Source organism: Electrophorus electricus, chromosome 25 (assembly GCF_041902795.1).
Source record: "Electrophorus electricus isolate QZ-2024a chromosome 25, ASM4190279v1, whole genome shotgun sequence".
Taxonomy (NCBI): Eukaryota; Metazoa; Chordata; class Actinopteri; order Gymnotiformes; family Gymnotidae; genus Electrophorus; species Electrophorus electricus.
In genome coordinates, this window is record NC_137521.1 from 1,194,223 (window position 1) to 1,214,422 (window position 20,200).

The following is a 20,200-nucleotide window of genomic DNA, read 5'->3' on the forward strand; positions in this document are numbered from 1 at the left end:
ACAGTGCAATACAGTTAATGATCAAAGGGGGAAAAAGGTAAACTGAACAAAAAGAGAGAAATAATTATTAATTTGTAATAGGTTTTTTTAGGTTAAGTTCAGCTTCACATTCCAGGACAAATAAAGTTTCCACCATATCTGTGAAAACATCCCTCATTACTGAGGAACATCAGTTATTCTGTTTTTCATGCAGTTCACACAGGGCACTGTCATAGTAAAACAAACAAAGAAATAAATAAAACTTGACTTTCAGATTAAAATTATGTAGTATGGTAAAGGTATAGTATCATGCCTGAAGATATTTTTTATGATATATATATCTGAAGTTTGCAATCAAGTTATAACAGACATGATGGACTTCCAAAACAGCTGTATCACACTTGACAAAGGCTATGAAAAAGGTTAGCATTGAGGTAATGGTTAGAGTTTTGGCAAGCACTAAGGGCTATGGTTACAAATTGTAGAGGATATTGAAACAGTAACAACTGTAATCTGTAATACGGCCTTCTTTCAAGGCCCCTGCTCTGGATCAAATGTGGCAATTTCAGGAACATTGCATTCTGTTTTAGAGAATTACACTATGAGTGCTAAGCACGCTTTGACATTCTTGTAGAACCCAAATGTAATCTGATTTTTGTAAGTAGTTTAGAACAAGTAGTTAATATCGTAAGTCAAATATTCACTTCCACTTAATTTTCAAATATTCTTTGGTATCTGACAAATAAACTTTGCTTAATCATGGTAACAAAGCTACTCTAATAAAGCACCTGTCTGTATCTTTGTGTATCTATATATCTCTTAGAGGTTTATCCTAACAAGGGATGCTCTAAAGAAACACCCATCAGTATGAGAAATGAGGTAGTAACAGCACTTCTTATGCTGTAAAGGTAAACCGAGAGGCGATTATCGCTAGTATTGATATTTATTATAAAAGCGCTCCCTCGTGTGGTGTACCTGAGTAGCCGTGCGTTCTAACCGCTCACCTTCAAGCGCTCAAGTCAAGCTTGAGTGAACGTTAGTTACGCCAATAATAGCAGGGATCGTGACGTTTGATGAATGCCACAGCCAATAACAACTCACATCGCAGAAATGGGCGGGCTTCCAGCCATTACGGACGCAAGCGTTGTTGTTGGAAGAAGAAGTCGATTCAAGAAGCCATTACGTTGCGCAGTTCAATCAAGAAAAACTTACTATTTTTACGTATTCTACGCAATTTTAGACTTTTCTCAAGTCCTATTTAAAATACAATGGCATCCCAGGCCAAAAAGAGAAAAATGAATTTCTCGGAAAGAGAAGTTGAAATAATCGTGGAGGAGATGGAAAAGCAAAAACACATTTTGGTGAACCACTTCAACGCCGGCGTCACGCACATCACTAAGAACAACGCGTGGACAGAGATCCTGAAACGCGTCAACGCAGTCACCAACTGCCAGCGCGAATTGGCCGAGGTGAAAAAGAAATGGTCCGATTTAAAGACCGAGGTGCGTCGGAAGGTGGCCCAGGCCCGTGCGGCGATGGAAGGCACCGGGGACTGCGCCACGGTTCCCGTCATCCTTACCGCCATGCAGCAGCGAATCTGCAACCTGCTGGGAGAGGCTACCATCATCAGCCTGTCCGCCGGGGAGGCTGGCGAGGCTGGAGCGGAGATCGCGGTGCCCGTACCCATTAGCGCGGCCACCACGGTCACACTGGCGCAGAGTAAGTCAGTGGCGTGAGAAACAATGCGCCCACGTTTAACACTCGAGTAACCTAATACTGTATATAGTAGAAATTGTGGTGGATCAGATAAGAACTTCCAGACGAACGGGGCGTTTCTGACAGAGGACCTTCATTAGATGTGCAATCAAAGTACATTTGTTCTAAAAAAAAAAAAAGAAAAGAAAAAAAGAAACCAGAACAAAACAAAACAAAAACCCCCCCAGACAACTCAAAATAAACTGGTAAGGGTAGCCGATGATGTGCACCCATACATTACAGGAATTCAGTATAGTAGCAAGGGATAAACAACAAAACAGAGTGAAAACTATTGAAAATATAAGAAATAAATATACAATGCTTTATTCCTCTGTTTAATAGGTATTCAGTCAGCACCTGGTACAACTTGTGAAATAAAAACTCTAGAAGGTAATCCTTTTTATGCCATAATTTCTGCCTATGATGTATGATATAGACATAGATACAGTTATATTGGTATTTTTTACTGACACAAATTACTATAGGGCTAGATTTCTCTGTTCAGAAATCCAGCATTTCTAATTTAATAGTTTATGTGCTTGTGTGTCTCTGTGTGTTACAGCAGCAGAGACCACCTACCACACGCTCGAAGAGGGGATGGTGGAATACTGCACCACGGAGACCCCCGTCACCGTGACAACGGAAGCGCCCGTGGAGATGTTGGCGGCGCAGCCAGAGTGCTCGGTGAAACCGCAGGAGCTGAAGAGCCGCATCGCCCTCAACTCGGCCAAGCTTCTGCAGGAGCAGCGCATCACAAACCTGCACGTGCGCGAGATCGCCCAGCACCTGGAGAACCAGAATGACCTACTCCAGATGATCCGCCGCTCGCAGGAGGCCCAGGCCTGCGCCCAAGAGAGACAGGCTCAAGCCCTGGAGGGCACGCAGGCCGCCCTGCTGGCCCTCATCCAGATGTTCAGGCCTGCACTGAAAGACTTGAGGAAGTTCCTGCAAAATGCGAACAGCGCGAGCATGGGGGTCACTGCAGAGACTGGGGAAGGGGCGGCCAGTGTGCCACAGCAAGCCGAAGATGGGCAGTAGGCCCAGTAAGGGGAGTGGACGGAGTGAGTCTGTGTCTAGGTTTGCTGGAGTATGAAGAGTGTGGAAGAAATTGTTGTAAATTATGCTGTCCCTAAGATTATACTGTATGTTATGCAAGTACATAGTGCCTCAAACGGTTTGTGTCTGTGTGGACAGGTGTGGACGTATGTGTGGATGTGTAATGAATTTAGTTTGTTGTTGTTTTAAGTATAATTTTATGCAAGTGGCCAAGGTGCATTCAATTTCAAACTACCACTTTGCAAACAATGCGCATTTTATTGTTTTTCAGCATGATTTGTTTAGTTTATTCCACGATGTGGTCAAAGTTACATATGTCATCATTTATTTTGCCTGACAATAAGCTGCCTATAGTTTGTAATGGCGTCTGCCATTACATGTTAACAGACAAGATAAAAAGTGAAATAAACTGGTGACTTCAGTTTATTTTAAAGGTCTACTGTAAGTAAGGTGTGTGTGTATATGTGAGTGAATGTACAGCTGACCCAAAGAAAATTAATTTTTTATATTATTGTATTGAAATGTTATGTTTCTCCAAAAATTCCACAAAATTCCACTGATTCAACGAGAAAGTGAAAACATGAATATGCTTGTAATACAAGGCGCTGTGTATAAGACACTTTGTAACGTGGTAGGCTACTCCACCAGAGGGAGACATGGAGTCACGATGGAATAGTTTTCGTTGGAACAGTTTTCCTTTCATACGAATTACACATAACTTTTTCAGATTATGATATTGCTTTTTTCCCCTCCGAACTGCATATATATTCTATGTACTTGGTTGCAACAAGTCATATATCCTCGATATCTATGCAGTGCTCTGTAGATTAGTAGGCTACGTTTCCCAATTTAATACGTTAGTTAAATTAGGCTCAGTGGCACTTGAATTTTGGAATCACTGCATCTCTTTACCTGGGCTCGTCACATTTCGTTTGGCGTGTAACACTTGTCTAGGAAACCCAGGGAGTAAGTGGTCTTCTGCATGGGCAGGTCCTGCCCAGGACGCCTCCTGTAGGGCGGGCCTTGGGCACTTTGGATAGTGAGAAATGGGAAAGTCGCAAAATCCCGGCTCTCAGTGATATGTGCATTTCCTTCACAATACGCCTTAAATCCTGGAATTTCGGCGCTAGGGAAATAGTCTAGAGATCAGTCTGTTAGTTCGTGAAGTAGTGCAGTTGGAAGTGCCCGAGAGTAGAAAGGTTTTATGTGGTTTAAAAAAAGCAAATCAATTGATTTTTTTTCCTGACACAGTCCTTAAGGTGGATAAACCGAATTCTGTGCATTTTCTCTGACAGAGTAAACCCTTTAGGCGGAAAAACCGATGGTATGTACAAAGCGATTGCGCAGAACGTCCCCCAGTAGCTCTGTGGAAACAGCGTTCTATACGGCTTTGTTGGGCAGCTTTCGTACTTAGTTTAATGTTTACGCTGATTTGTGCTTTTTTCTTTCAGGTACTAACCGGACGTTATTGGGTAGATGCTTATTGAAATTGAGATCGAAACTAAAAAACCTCCAAATTAAACAACCCCCAATTAAGCACATGGACAATATTCCTTTATCGTGACAAAATAATGTGTTCGGCTCAATCTTGTTTTCTTTAACGATTGCGTTTTTGGACAAACCCGTCAACTGCAGACCCAACGAACAGACGTATCTATTCGATATCTTCAGTCCATGGCGTTTTTAGTCAAGAAGAAGAAATTTAAGTTTCAGACAAAGTTTACGCTAGAGGAACTGACAGCTGTGCCTTTTGTAAACGGGGTGCTCTTCTGCAAGATCAGACTGCTGGATGGGGGAGACTTCGCCACATCATCCTCTAGGTAAAACCTGTAACATTTTAAAAACATAATTGTTACAACCCACTGACTTCAAAGTAGACCTTGACTTTATTGCTTCACTTTATTGTAACGGTGCACATGTTTATAAGCATCTAGAAGCTGTCAAAACAGGGGACTCGATTTAAATTTGATTAAAATATATTTGTGTATCCATAATGATTCCATAATGATGTCTCAGAAATCAATACGAAATTATGGAGGTTACTTGGAGTATTAGTGGTGAATCTGCAAGTCTATGGTTTTTATGCTTAAGAATCGCCTGTTGAATGTGTTTTTACAGTCGATCTACTCACAGTTTAGCACTGGGTCTTGTTATTACAAATGTTCATTAACTTACTTACTCTATTGTTTAAGCAAAGGAAGTTTTGACTTTGAGAAAAATACTATAAATCCAGATGCAGTTTATTGTGCATCTACAAAACTGCAGCAGCATTCACATCAAACTTGGTCATCCAGCTTTTGGCTGTCGTACGGTTTACACCAAAGCACGTGCAGTTAGTAAAAACCATGACCCCTAATATGCTGCACGCGATAAGTCGGCGTGTGGACTGGTGAAAAGCGAGGCAGTTGTTTTTGCATACTGTCCTATCCCTGCCTCACCTCCTCTGCGTGTCCCTGTTCACATGGAGAATAACAGGAAAGAAAAGGCACTCTGTCCGCTGCCAACAGTGTCTGTATGTACCACCACTGCTTCTCTCTCACCGATCCACTGAAGTAGAAAGTTATTTAATGCATGTATTCACTACTTTCTCGCAGCTTTGTGTGTGTGTGTGTGTGTTGGAGAAACTCTGTAATACCACAGCCAGAGGTTTTATCCTGGGTGAGTATATCAGCTGGTTATGGCCAGTTAAGAGGAAGGCGGAGTTCAGACGGGGTCCTTGATTGTTGTAGGTCTCATTTTTTTCTTTTCCTATCTGACATTTTTTATTCGAGTCACACATGGCTGTCGTCTGTAACGTTCTCCTTTCCCGCATCTAGGCACACAAACGCACATGCATATTCACCTTTTTTGTAGCATTTGTGTTGATGATGGGCTGAAAGAGGTGTGTATAGAAGGAAGGAAGAGGGGTGCAGAAATGGCAGCTAGAGAGCCAGAGGGGGAAGCGATAGGAAAATGTCCACTACGTTTAAAAAAATTACGCATTTGTGTTGAGGGAGTTACAAGGATATTGGAGCAGTTTTCTTAGCACCATTCAGTCTGTTCTTTAATGCATGCCAGAAAACATTACAAACCTAGCTCTTTTGAGTACAGTGCATAAGAGACCTAAGGGAATGTAATTTGATGGTTGGATTGCTCTTAAACATAAAAAAAAAACCCATGACTTTAGTCTGCTGGTAACATCACAGCACAAACAATTAATATCAAGAGAGTGTTGTTGAAGCCTTTGATCTTGCATGAAAACCCCATTTTTATTCTATCGTAAAGTGCACTTTCATCTTCCTGCCTCTTTCAGGTCGGGACTGGTTTTAGTGAGCCGTAAGAGTGGGTCGCTTTAAACCTGATCCCACCTGATGCTCGTATCCCTTGACTTTAGGCATTGTATAAAAATGTTGCAACGTTCAGATTGACATCAGGGAGATCAAAGGGTAGGATGCCTGTTGCTGGTAGGAAGTGCGATGCTGAGATGTGCTTTGGAGAAGAGGACGCCATGTGAGGCGTGTATGACGCAGCTTCGCCAGATGTGAGGTGTCATTTTTGCACCCTGGAGCAGAAGGTAAAGGTGCCTTTATGTTCATCTGTGAAGAGAATATAGCTTTCAGGTAAGCCCCACCCCCCTTCCCCCAAACAATGTCTTCTGGGATTGGCTAGAAGGTCTGGGAGGGTTTCTCAAAGTCAACTGTATTCTGAAAAGCTTTTTGCTCTAAGTGATCTTTTTTTTTTGCCAAATTATATTTCACATGATGTGTTCTGAACTCTGGAATACAGGTGAGTAGTTTTCAGAATGCGTACGCCAACGCCTGCAAGAATTAGTATGCAGAATAAAAACAGAATCCTCATAAACAGTGCAAATAAGCTCACCAGATGTTCTTTCCATGTGCGGTAGGAGTGTGTGGGATGAGAGAGGTTCAAGGATGTATTTATTGCTTGCAACAGTTCTAAAACAGTTCATTTTCATCTTAATTAACTGAGTTTTTCAATGAAGGTATCCTAAAGCACTCTCGACACTTTCCTATTCCCAAGCAGGCAGACATTGACGTCTCTGAATTCAGACTATTGTGAGCATTGTTGATAAAGAGCCTGAGAATGTGCATTGCTATAGTTACAAATCGGCTACTATGCAGATATTTTAAATGGACTTTGTTAATTTATGAGGCTTTTCGTCAGAATTGGCTTTGGAAGGCTTGTAGAAGACAGGATGGAGAAATTATGTACTTCTAATCTGTGATGAGCTGATGTAGGTATATGTGATTATGGGATGATGTGAAAGTTTTAATGTATAGTGAGAGGTTTTATATAATGTGAGAGATGTAATAGTTCTATCCCTATGTTTGTTTACATACAAACATGAGAAACTCTGTATGAATTCTTAGGTACATAAAGCTTCCAGAAATACTCTGAGAGAAATTCATTTTATATATTGCAGGTTCCACACCCAAATGTATGTGGCTATGTAAGACGTAACCAAAACCCAGCAACAAAAAAACCCTCCAGTGACAGACTTGGCCACATGCACAGTTATCATTTGTAACCTGTATTTTTCTAACTACTAGGTTGTGACAGGAGTATGTTTTGAGGGCCTTCAGTCTAAACCAGGAATAGTTCAGGTTATTTTGTAACTGCTCTATAGAGAGGGCATATGGCTCCCTAGACGAACTGTGTTTCCTGCTCGGTGCTGAATGTGCTTTTAATTAAAGCATGTTTCAAAGATGAAAGGGTTAAAAATAATCTTTTTCTGAAAGTTTACATTTTTTTGTTTGACTGCTGTCTTATTCTAATAATATAAGTATAGAATATTTATGTTCATTATTTTATTTTATTTTATTTATTTATATTGTTTTTAGCTCTCTCTCTCTCTCTCTATATATATATCTATATCTATATCTATCTATCTATCTATATATATATATATATATATATATATATATATATATATATATCTATATCTATCTATATCTATCTATATCTATCTATATATATATATATATATATATATATATATATATATATATATATATATATATATATATATATAAGCTTGCACTAGAGTTTACCCTGAGATAACTGCACTTGAAAATTTTGGCTGAGTACAACAAACATATATTAATGGTAAAGATGGAGCTTTTCAGGAGCAGTGGCGTCGCAGTTTCGTCCCCATTCAGTGCTGTGTACTGCCTTCCAGGCCTATGGATCCTTACAAAGGTGTATGCTGCTCTTATAGGGGTGTGGGGTATGTGCACCTAAAAGCTTATGGGGCCTTATGAAGACCCATTTCGATGCTTTTTCATGGGTATGTTAGCCCCCTCATCTAGCTTTCTCTCTTCCTCCTTAAGACAACACAAAGAACTCTGTGTCCTACACAACGCTGAAATCCACTTTTAATGTGTGCCTCGCATTGTCCGTGTTTGCGCTTATTGCGCCAGGGTCTTGTGGAAACTGCTCATGGAACTATTCCTTTCTCCAGTTTTCTTTGCTTCCCAATTTTTTCCGTGTTAGATTTGCCGTCTGCGTGACGGAACCTCATAGGCGGCACAGTGCGGACATTGTCCGCGCTGCATTCCCTCTTCTGTGCAGCGCTATCCACTGTCTGCTCGCTGTCTGGACAACTTCTCTGCCTAACAACACTGAGTGGCATTCGGTATCTGCCTATGGGAAGAAAGCCTACAAGAGCGTCTCTCTGTAAATGATAGAACTCTCCTACTGCAGTCACACTTCATCACAGACTGCCCAAACACATGGACAGACTCCAGCACGCCTAAGCTCTCGGTCTGAGGACGTTGTCCGAGCAAATCACTTGTGCTATGGAGGTCTCCCTTCCTTGATGGATAAGATCCTGAGTGTTGATAACATGTGCTGTGTAGACAGACGAAGGTCCTGGCGAATGTGGAGGGTTTGGGCATCTAAGGTTCTCTCCCTATTCTAGGGACAGACTATGTATTCAAATAACAGATCTATAATATCTGTAAGTTATTTTAAGATGTACAAAAGTCTTGGCTGACCCAGGGCTTCGGTAGATGAGAGAGCCATTTATAAACAAAATCACATAGTTATTTTATCATGTGCATTTTAACAGTATTTTGCAGTATTGTTTGTCTTTTAAATATGCTTCTGTTCCGTGTTGCAAATGTATGCTACAAAGACAAAATCAGCTATAAAGCTATGCCGTAAATAGACAACTGTAAACACACTGACAACTTGGTTAGGTTCTCTCTCTCTCATTTTTATGCATGTTGAAGGGTCCATCCCTTACATTTTTCTTTTACTTTACATCTTTCCTTGATGTCCGATTAGATTGTTTGTTTGCTTTATGTTCTGAAAACGTAATTTAATATTTACACCATTTTCCAACCTCTCTTATTCCAAGGCTGAACAGGCTGTTTGTTACTGCACCTTTAAGACAGCTATAGGATCTATAGGATTTCTATTTTGGAACGCGCTCAAAAAGCACACTAAAACCTGCTTAAGACCTGCAGTATAAGTGCAGGGCTAAACTTCTGTAGGCTCAATTTGAGGAGATATGTAAATTAATTTGTTCTGGTTACACCAGAGCAACAGAATAAGATGGCTTTCCAGGTTATATAACATATATGGATTGTTTGGACTGGGGTAGTGAATGGTGTTTGTTTGTTTGTTCAAAAGCTTAAAACAAACAAACAAACAAACAAATATATATCACTTCAGAATTCTTCATTCCAGTAAAGTGAGGAAAATTCAGTTTTCCAGGCTAGGGTGCCCTATAAAGGCATGCAGCTCAGTTTTCAGCGTGCCCTTGTGTACAAACATATGGTTCAGTGTTTGTGTAACCACTGAAGTAAAAAGTTGTGGTGATTTTGCACACTGTCTGCTTGATGTAGGGCATGAGACTTGATTAGGCCTATTTCCTGTCTAGCATCCGATTTGGCCCTTGCCCTGCAACTCTCTGGGGTGACGCAGGCATGGTGCACGATGTTCCCGTGCTTTGCCTGGACGCCTGTACACAGCTGGCTTTCCCAGTGCAGGCGGGTGGGAGGAAGGCGCGAGAGCTCAGCACAGTGCAGTGTTTAATCCTGTCCTTATTTCACCAAGGACGTGTGCAAAGGGACATATTCTACATTTACATCATTTAGCAGATGCCCTTGCCCGGAGTGATTTTAAACAAAAGCTTTGTAGTTTCCATCGAAGCCTTATCCTCATGCAAGATTGCTTTGGAGCTCGGCTGGTTTGTTAAAGATAGAAGACCCTGCATTTTTATGGTTCATGTACACTTGGACGAGTGAATGTAACATCTGCAGCAACTCAACCACATGACTGAATAATTTGGCACAAGTGTATAGTCAGCAATTTGTTAGATACAGAAACTAAGAACAAAGCCTTTCCATCCGCCATACACTCTCTCTCCAGCTCAAGGGGAACTGCGTTACACAAGCAGAGTTCACCACCCCTGAGTCTGGGAGGAGCTAGCATAAGAAGGTCCAGGCTGAGGTAATGTGGCCTGTGTGGAGACCGTCACTGGAAGGGGGGAATGTTTACCTACCCGCTGTCAGGTCTGACGTGTGGCTGCTAGGAAACTCTGGCATGGTGTTGCGCTGGTTGGCCGGGTACGAGCGTCCAGTTCGGCTCGTTGCCCGCCGAGTCATCCGAGAAGTCCCTGGGCGGCGGCTTTACGCAATCCAGCTGGACGTGCAGTGCTTAAAGCTTTTTTTTTTAACTTGAGCAGATGATTTGAAGCTGTTACTGCTGACGTTTGTCGTTGAACCAGTACATATTGCTTAGCTAAGTTTAGATTTTGTGATTTTTTTTTTTCTCCTTTCTTTGTGATTAGTAGCCATGGGTATCTCTCTTTCTCACGGTCTGACTTTATTGGTTTCATTGTAGTGCTTGTGCACTGGTTGTCTGAGTTTTTGTGGTCATGGTGCTCATACCATCACAGACTGAGTGTATGAAAGGAGGCTTCCTGTCTTTAACACAGTATAGAGAGTCTGGTGTTCTCCTTTTGAGCATTTGATAGAACTTTCAGCAGTCTATACAGTATGAGTTTCACATACTGAAACTCTGTGTGGGACAGATGAATGGAATTACTGCAGCTCTCTCTAGTTCTACACAGTGAAACCTCTCCTCTCTGCTCTGGCTGTAGAGTACGTGCCAAGTACTTATTTAGTTCGCATCTAGCCGACTTGCCAGGGGACACCTTTTGTACAGCCCTGAGCCGTTGCCTATTGAAGAGTGTGCGCTTAGGTTTGCTTTTGGCCACTGTGGAAGAGCACAGAAGCTGAAGGATTAAAAACGAGCTCCAGATATTTTGATGCTGTAGGGTAAGCTAGCAAAAAAGGGCATGCTCAAATAAAGAAAGAAATTAATTTCTTTGCTGAAGCATGTGGACTGCTTAAAATAATAGATGCTTAAAACACTGTCTGCTTGATGTATAGCGTAAGGCCTGATCCAGAAAGAGTCGACGTGTACTACTTAAGCTTTTAGGCTCACTTCTACATTTGATTGAATCCGTTTACCTCCAGATGCTGCACCAATTACTCCTTAGTTGTTCTCCCTTAATGAGGTATACTGTTTAAGTATTAACTATTGATAGTGTTCTTTTAATGAAGGCTAACATCATATAAGAAGAATTGAGTGAAATGAGTTAAATTTCATCAAAACTCTATCCCCTGTAAGCCTGTGTTGTTGTTGCATGATGTCGAACACTGGAATGCCTATTAAAGTGTTCCAAAAAAAGAGAACTGAGTTTGGGTAGGCTGGTGAAGCATGTGAACTTTAAAGGTGTTATTGTGGCCTGGCACAATGATTAGTTCTCTTTGTCTTTTGGCTCCCTGCCTCTCCTCCTCTCCTCTCACTCCTCTGCTCAGCGCCGGGAGGGTCATCGGACACGGCCAGTTTGTAGTTTCTAGGGCGATGGTAACAAAGCGTGTTTGGCCCCTGGAATGCCAGTGAAGTGTGTGTGTGTGTGTGTGTGTGTGTGAGACAGACTAAAGGAGAGTGAATGATCAGAGCTTGCCAGCTCTGATAACAAGAGCTTGGTGGTGAGCGGTAAGCTAAGGTCTGGCCGGTCTCAGCCGTGGAGCTACCAGGAGAATGCTGCAGCCTGGCTGGAATGTCTGCACTGTTGTGTTTTTTGCTCGGATCAAAGGAGCGCAATGCGCTGGATTAGGAAACGATCTTACTTCGGAGAAGAGCCTGAAGTCTCCAGCCAGTTCCCTCAGTTCCTTCGCTGAACGAACAGTGGTCTTGTGCCACTGTTTGCTGCCTGTGGACAAATGTGGAGAGGAATTAAGAACAGATGCCCTGATTGGCAGTAAGCCATCTGAAAATATTATAAACTCCCCATAGTCCCAGCCCTTTAGGTTCCCTCTAGAGGGCCAGTTATAGGGAACTGCTGTAGCCATGTACTTTTAAAGCCTTTTTATTAGTTTGAGTCATGCGAATTTATAAGAACACCTGACAAAGATCTCTGCTAAAGCTAAGGATGTATTATTCCAAAGCTGCTATGGATTACCGTGATTTAAATCCGTGATTGTGAGAAGCAACTTTTCCTAGTTTTGGACAATGAGCCTTTTACATGTAATGTTTGTACTATTAGACCTACCAGTGGATGTGAAATAAAATGTCAAAATTGCTTGTGCTCTTAAATTGTACTCTTGCTGCAGGTTAAAGTTTGGATATGGTTTGGCTCTTTGCAGGGTTGTCAATGGTTCAACAGTGCTGCACTCCTCAGAGCAGTGTGTTCTTCTGTATTAATAGCTGTTTATTTGCATAGCAGATGGCCAGACCCTCATGCATATTCAGTACATGGGTCTTTACTGAATGCTCCCTCATAGATCTCTTTATATTTTTTGTGGTGTGTGCGCGCGAGTGTGTGTGCGCGCAAGCAGTGAATATGTTAAACTTGAATGTGCGAGCACATATAGCGCATATGTTTTAATGTAAAGGGAGACAGAAGCATAGTGAGTAGAGAAGCTCTTTTTTGAGTTTTGGGAGGTGTTCCCTCTTGGTTTGTTGTTTGAAGTGAATGTTTCATTATTACAGTACAGTCAGCAAATGTCCAACATTTCTCAATGTGCAGTGCTGAGCAGAATTCTTTTGTGTGAAATGGGTTATTAAAAGTTGGAGCACCTGCTAGATCATGGCTCACCCCTTCCTTCAAACCTCTGCCCTCTGTGGTGTTGAATTTGCAGTTAAAAAAATATTCATTTTTAATGTGCTGTTAGCCATCATAAATTGGGACATAGCTTACGCCATCAGGAAAGAATATGGGTCCTAGCCAAAAACAGCCTACAGATAAATTACACGTCCTTTTAACACAACACTTTCCGCTCTTCTCTCCTCTCCTGTAGAGAGGAGGTTCGGCAGAACACTGTCCGATGGAAGAAGAGGTTCTCCTTCGTATGCAAGATGAGCGCCAACCCCAATACCGGCATCCTGGACCCCTGCATCTGCAGAGTCTCTGTACGGAAGGTAAGTCCCTCCAAACTGCTGACCATGAGACAGCCAAACAGGGCTGAAGCAAAGTTTGAACCAGACTGGACCTAAGATTTGAAAAGCAAGTACTAATTTTGTGCATTCTAAATAGACCTCTACTTAAATGTTATCTTTTTTTAAAGATGAAACATTTGTTCACAGAAGTGTCAGGTTTGTGGAAGTGAGTTGAAGTAAACCTTCTCTGCCTGTACCTCCCAGTCACTGAGTCTTTCCTCTTATCCTGTTATTACAGGAACTCAAGGGGGGAAAAGCATATTCAAAGGTAGGAGAATTCTTCCGTAATGCACCCTGCTACATGTGGTCCAGAACCGGGGTACAGTCAGCTTCATCATTGCAGTTCTTTACTCTGTTGACATCTGTGCCGTTAGCATGTAGTAGAAGCTAAAATTGTACTTAACATGTGTGGTGCTGCCTGACACAGTTGTGTGGTGAAAATAGGTACGGTCTAACTGATACTGTGGTGTCAAGTGTCAAAGGAGACTTAAGAGCAATCATTGCCTATAGTTGTAAAAATTCTAGCTACTAGCTAGCTTGTGAACAAGTTTGTGTCAGGGTGTATGTGTGTCACGGGATTTACACCAACATTCTGGTCTTCTGATTTAGAGTCTTCTAACATGTGATGTCCCTTTATATAAGCACCCATGATTGCTTTCCAAGGAAAGAACGCTTCCTGTGTAGACCCGATGTTGATCTTAAATGGGCTCTGTATCGGGCAGAGGTGGGGAAATTGGCATTCGCAGTCAGGGAATGGAACCTTCCTTTTGTTTTGTTCCTCTCTGGCTAAGTTTGGATTTCCCCAAGATAAATATAACCCAGCTCCTCAGGAGAGGGCCTCCTTAAAATAAGGTGCCTGGAAGCAGAAAGTGCGCTGAGGATGGTCAGGTGACTTTAAGAACTTACAATAAGTCAACAGGATATATGACTAAAGGTTATACCAGAAAATGCTCCAGTCACACCATAGTGTCCTTTGCGTTTAAATATAGGAGGACCGTGAAAGGAGAGGCCCAGGCTTAGGTTGTGACGTCACAGTGTGTCCTGTTCTTGAAGAAGTGTCTGCTTTCCAGTAAAGTTTGATTTAGAAATGACTTCTGAGGAAGAAGTGTATTCAGGGAACAGGAAATTAGAAGAGAGTTGGAGGTGTATGGATGAAGGCTGTCTGCCTTCTAACAGACCCTGAGGAGCTCTGGGTGTGGAGGACCGTCTGGAAAACATTAGCTTTCCCAGCAGAATATCTTCACCTGGGATTGTCACTGTACGCTTCCTTTCTTGTTTATGACTTGGCTCATAATTTCCAATTTGAATTGTGTCAAAGTGTCCAGTGTACCTCGGGTCAAGGAGCAATTAATTATTTAGATTTTGAAATTTGATTTAGCTCTCATACTGAGGCAAATAAGATATTGAATGAAACAATGACCATGAAAGTGCTCAATGTCAGCTTTGATTCAAAGTTATTTACATCTCTACGGAATGAAACATGCCCTACCACTGTTACATTACAGCCCTTTTATACAGTGCCTTTTTATTTCAGAGGGTTATCAGTACAATAACCTACATATAAAAAGAGCTAAGAGTTCAAAGGATTACTATATATAATGTACTTGCAAATACCTTCAAATGAAAGGCCTTCAAATGTTAAATCCATGGTGTTGGATTTCAGAGCTAAAACAATGAAAATTGACTGTCCTGTTGCATATGGACTGCACTATATGTTTAAATGAATACTGATGTGATGGACTCTAGTCTGCAACAATCTAAAACATATTGCATGCAAGACTGGGTCTCTGTTTTGTTCAGTTTTGTAAGGGCTAAGTAATTTTGTCTTTTTTACAATGTTTTTATTCTAAGAACCAATTGAGAATTGATCTTTTCCCGGAGGTATTGGAAGATCAAAAGTTTGACTACAAGTGACCTTAAGTTTCAAAAGTATTTAACTGAAATGTGAACCTCTAACATCGCAAATCTTTCTGAATTGTCTAGTCACAATTTCACAACACTAACTTTAACTTTACTCCATTGCAAAATTCATAATGTGCAATAAGACAGGAAACTGATAGTGCGAACATCCTGGCAGTGAAAATGAGCGGATGTAGTTTCTGGAGACCCTGTAATCAGCCAGAATATCCGGGAAGACGAATGGGTTCTGTTTAGTCAGCATAGTCCCAGCAAACAGTGCACCCTACACATGCTATACTCCACTGAACTGCCATGCCCGGCCCAGGGAAGCCTCATCTGGGAGGCGTGGGGTGGAGTGGCTTCTGAGTAATGTAGCAATCACATTTTACACACACAGGTTTTAGAGTCAGTTTTCCATTTTGGCGTGTTTGCATGGGTTGTTGTGAATGTAGGGTTTTGGGAGAAGCTCTGTTTCAGCACATTTCTTGAGTATTGGTGCTCTTCTCAGCTGGGCTTTGCTGATCTGAACATGGCGGAGTTTGCAGGCTCGGGCTCCACCGTACGCTGCAGCCTGCTGGAAGGCTACAACACCAAGAACACCCGACAGGACAACTCCATCTTAAAGGTGAGAGGGCTCGGAGCATCCTCTACCTCGGCAAGATCAAGAACGTTGTATGTGGTTGCTGTAAAAGCATGTGATTACAAAATTACAGAAGGGTTCTCTTATTGCAATTTTGATATAACTTTATATTTTTCTTCTTAAGGTGACCATTGGGATGACCCTCTTATCTGCAGACCCATGTTTTAAAACGTGAGTGAACAGGTTCTTCTCCCCCAGTAATAAGTTAAGATTTAGTGCCCTCTTTTGGTGAACAGTTAAACTGCAGCACATGTTCATATGATTTTCCTAGATCGTTGGTCCAAACCGTGCACTGTCACCACAATAGCCGGCCTGCATTGATGCTTCATGCTTCATTCACAGATGTCCATTTCCTAAATAATTTATTTTTCTCTTTGTGCCCCTAAGTCCTCCCAATACTGCCAGGTCCATTTCTGTGCCTGGTCGTGAGCCCTCTCTTCAGCTGGACTGTAAAGGAGAGGGTACAGATATGGCGGCTACACCACGGCTAACCAAACCAAAGATGTCCATTTTCAGCTCGGGTATGTCCAGTACCCAGACAGACGTCACAAGCAGGCTTACATGTACAAGAGCGGTTTGCGCGTCGTTATTTTAAAAAAGAATTCTCCATACATTCAGCATGACCTTGGTGCTGCTAGCACATAGTTCATCAAATCAGTTCGTCATGTAGCTCGTATTAGCGCAAATAAAACAATAGCTACAGTAAGGTTAACGTGTTGTCCTCTTTGCTTTCGTGATCTTGTCTTTCTCTGTTTTGGGATTGTTCAGGTCTGACAGAGGAGGGGGACCAGAGTCGGTCTAGCCCAGACGAATCCTTCCACAACGGACATTCACGCAACTCCAGTTACGCCAGTCAACAAAGCAAGCTGTCAGGTTCGTACCAGTGTGCTTTTATGCACAGTTGGTGTTTGTGTTTGTATGTCACACAAACATTAACCATGTCTGTTTGTCTCACACGTTTATGTAGGGAGGGGACCTAGCCTGAATTCCTTATGTTCTCATACTCTGTTGTCGTGGTTACAATTCAGAAAGCCACCCTTTAGCTTCCTCTCCTTTGTCTATTTTTTTAGTGTCCCTTTTCTCTCTCTGAGGGAATTGTGAGAGACTGTGGGAATGTTTGTTTAAAATGCCAAGCCAATACTCTGGTGGCTGTGCTGGAAAAACTGACTGCCATGGACATCTGTTTCTGTCTGACTTGTTTTTTGTTTATTTTCTTTTTCATGATCAATACATGAACTAGGTGATTTTGTGTGTGTGTGTGTGTGTGTGTGTGTGTGTGTGCGCGCAGGTTACAGCACAGAACATTCTTGCTCGTCCAGCCTGTCGGATCTGACCCACTGCAGGAACACCTCCACGGGCAGCAGCGCGAGTGGAGATGCCCCGTCGGAGAGCGACAGTCGCCCCGAGAGGCCCCAGCGACCCCCTCGCCCTCTGCTCCCCTCCATCAGAGCCCCGAGGTACGGCCCCAGCACCTAGCTCTCTCCCTCCCCTGGGGAAATGATACAGCTTTCACTGACACCTCTAACCTCTCCAGAAGGAAGCAGGACTCGGTGGAGAGCCAGCCCACCTGGGTCAACGACACGCGCATCGACGCCGATGACATCGTGGAGAAGATAGTTCAGAGTCAGAACTTTGCTGACATCAGTAACAATGAAGGTGGGCAAAAATCCCAAGGGTTATTTCCATGTTATATTATGTAATGAGTTGATTTCACGGCACGTGTCTCGTGCCATCCTGTTTGTCTTGGCTGCTGGTCTTCTCCTCTTTCTCTCGTAATTGCTTTTTTATCTTCTCATTTAGACAGCAATCTGAGACTATTTGTCAGTAGAGATGGGACTACAGCATTAAGTGGAATTCAGCTGGGAAACAGGTGGGGCAGTAATGCTAACTAATATAGTTAGAAATGTAGGAATAATTGAATTATTGCAATATAGTGTATTTCTTGTATGTTATATTAAGCCTCAAACGCTACCCTATACTGTACTATAGTGTGTCTGATGTCAGTACAAACCAGGCAAAGTCTTATACTGTTAGGCAGGCATGACCTGACCAACCTCTGCAATTTTCTATTGACTTTGTTATTGTTATTGTTGTTGTTATTGTTATTGTTGTTTTAGGGTCTCTGCTGGTGTGTATGAACCAGTGGTGATTGAAAGCCACTAGAAGCGCGAGGGCTGGACGTCCTGCTTCAGGTCCATTTCCTGCGCCACTAAAGACCTGAGGCAAACATGGACTCCTGACTCTTGACTTTTGTTTGTTTATTTTGCCGTTCTGCACTACTGGAAGATGTGTGCCCGTGTAAGACCTTCCACGGCTCACAGATGAATCCCAGCCGCGGCTTTAGTTGGCCTGTTGCCTGCGTGTGTAAGGTCCCCACCTCCATTTTCATAATTGCTTTGACACTATTGCACAAGAAAGAGTTTGAAGGGGGCTGTGGAACTTGACACCATCACTACAACATTGAAACCAAACTTGTTCTTTAAACGTGTAAGCCACTACCACTGATGAGGTTCGAGATCTGTGGCTCTGTCATTTTCTGTGTGTGTGTGTGTGTGTGTGTGTGTTAAAGCCCACATCTTTATGCACTGTATGTAACTGTGGTAGGGTTTTAATATCAGAATTGAATCTTGAGTGTGTTCCACAGCTGTAAATGGCTTACATTTTGAAAATTGTCGAGGTTTGTTATCTTTTTACGTTTCTATGGAATAAGTTACCCCGACCCCAACACCAGCTGGAGCAGACACACCCTGCAGTGTGTGCCGAGGCTGTCTTGGTCATAAACACTAAATCACAATTCTTACCATGAAGCAGTTTGTTTATTTGGAATTGGCTTTTGGCAGTATTCCTGGAGTACCAGCTGGCCTGAGTACTGTGAGAGGACAAACAGTGGCCTGAAGTCAGTGAAACAGAGGGTCTCCTATCTGTCTCAGATCAGAGCACATGTGTCTTCTGTTGTTGCTTCTGAACTGGCATTGTATAGAAGAACTTTAGTGTTATGCCTTGAAATGAGTGCTAACGTACATCAATGCATAGAATTCATAGGAGGTTTATGCTTAGTAAACATCTGTGCTGTTGATGCTTAAATGTGCCATGTTGAGTTTAACAACAAAACCCATTGGCAGGATATTACTGTGCATAGCTCCTTGTCCTGCGTGAACTGCACTTTACATCAAACACATTTTCAATAACAGACGAGCGATAGGGTGACGCATTAGACTTTCTGAGCTATTTCATTAGATATCGAGTACTCCTTAAATGTTCTTTAAAAGCAGCAAGTGGCTGGTCCAGTCAGACTGCTGTTAGAGGACTACAGACACATTTGAAAAAAGTTAGCGTTCTTTGACCTCTTTTGTCATTTAATGTGGGGTAAAAGACTGACGCTGGGTCTTTGTCTATAAAACACTATATAGTAGGTCTAATTACATCTATACACTATGCAGCACTTTTGTATTATTTTCAGACTGAGCAAGCTCTCGATCATTTAACTCTCACCTAGCTTTTAAACCCGATTCCATTTCCATTTCAAACCAGCTGGCTGGTTCTATAGTTCCACAGACACTAAAAAGCCATTTTTGGGTTTGACCTCATCGTGAACAGTAGTACATTTTGAAGGTTTATGTGAGCTGTTTTAAGGTCCAGTGTGTTTGTGTTTTGAAAACTGTGACTTGCTTCTCATAGTATATGGTGCTGTTATTATGGACTGACAGCTTTGGGAGTTCTCTTGATTGTTCATCTTGTAGTTTATTTTAAGGTAGGTGTCTTCAGTAAGCACTTCAGTCATATAGTGATACTGGAAGTAATTCATATAACATCACATTGTAAGTTTCTCTGTTTTATTACAAATGGATGGACCTGGCCTTCTGTCCTGTTGTCGTCAGTTAGGATGTGTGAACACTGAGGCATGTCTTTAACACTAGCTTTCTTTGTTATAAGGTATCTTTTCTGGATGCTAAGTCTAATGCTAACTATTCATAATGGAAGATCTTTAGTTGCAGTGTTGTTTGGTCCAGGACTTGGTTTTAGCCTGAAAAACTGGCTCAGAGAACACTAATCATTTGGGAACATTGGAGTCTACAACATTAGAGAACATTTGGGTTTACGCTGGACTCCTATGGTGAAATGATATTCATTTACACAGCACTATGCACAAATTGTTTTTGGTTTTTTTTAAAGATTTTTATTCATTTGAACTCTGGTCTGGAATGGGTTTAGAGCCATGCATGACCACAGCATATTTCCAACACATAAGCTAACATTTCTGCAACCTGTGTTAATAAAAGATGCATAACTCGAAAGATTTCTATCACATGTATTTCTATATAGCTATTTTTGTGAATCTCCCAAATGTTTTTCATCAATAAAGTGAAATCCTTTTCCCAGCATGTTATGTTCTTGGATTTGCATTTACATGTA

The 20,200-nt window shown here is 41.9% G+C and overlaps 2 protein-coding genes across 10 annotated transcripts; both read left to right on the plus strand.

The window, feature by feature from the left end:
• The first annotated feature begins 427 nt into the window (after positions 1-427).
• On the plus strand, positions 428-3,216 carry naif1 (nuclear apoptosis inducing factor 1). Of its 4 annotated transcripts, none has more exons than XM_027030922.3 (3): positions 428-1,698; positions 2,077-2,124; positions 2,297-3,216. In XM_027030922.3, exons 1-3 carry the CDS (start codon positions 1,248-1,250, stop codon positions 2,770-2,772), a joined length of 975 nt encoding a protein of 324 aa, XP_026886723.1. In that variant the 5' UTR covers positions 428-1,247; the 3' UTR covers positions 2,773-3,216. The 4 variants fall into 4 exon arrangements, with proteins under 4 accessions (XP_026886723.1, XP_026886724.1, XP_026886725.1 ...); XM_027030923.3 differs by having other exon boundaries at positions 2,300-3,216; XM_027030924.3 differs by lacking the exon at positions 2,077-2,124.
• A 687-nt stretch (positions 3,217-3,903) lies between these two features.
• eeig1a (estrogen-induced osteoclastogenesis regulator 1a) lies at positions 3,904-20,169 on the plus strand. Of its 6 annotated transcripts, XM_027030937.3 has the most exons (12): positions 3,904-4,114; positions 4,242-4,610; positions 13,110-13,230; positions 13,487-13,516; positions 15,656-15,772; positions 15,912-15,958; positions 16,175-16,308; positions 16,556-16,660; positions 17,076-17,244; positions 17,322-17,443; positions 17,588-17,657; positions 17,905-20,169. In XM_027030937.3, exons 2-12 carry the CDS (start codon positions 4,465-4,467, stop codon positions 17,948-17,950), a joined length of 1,107 nt encoding a protein of 368 aa, XP_026886738.2. In that variant the 5' UTR covers positions 3,904-4,114; positions 4,242-4,464; the 3' UTR covers positions 17,951-20,169. The 6 variants fall into 6 exon arrangements, with proteins under 6 accessions (XP_026886738.2, XP_026886740.2, XP_026886742.2 ...); XM_027030939.3 differs by lacking the exon at positions 3,904-4,114 and having other exon boundaries at positions 4,471-4,610; positions 15,600-15,772; XM_027030941.3 differs by lacking the exons at positions 3,904-4,114; positions 4,242-4,610 and adding an exon at positions 10,479-11,078 and having other exon boundaries at positions 15,600-15,772.
• The last annotated feature ends 31 nt before the right edge of the window (positions 20,170-20,200 follow it).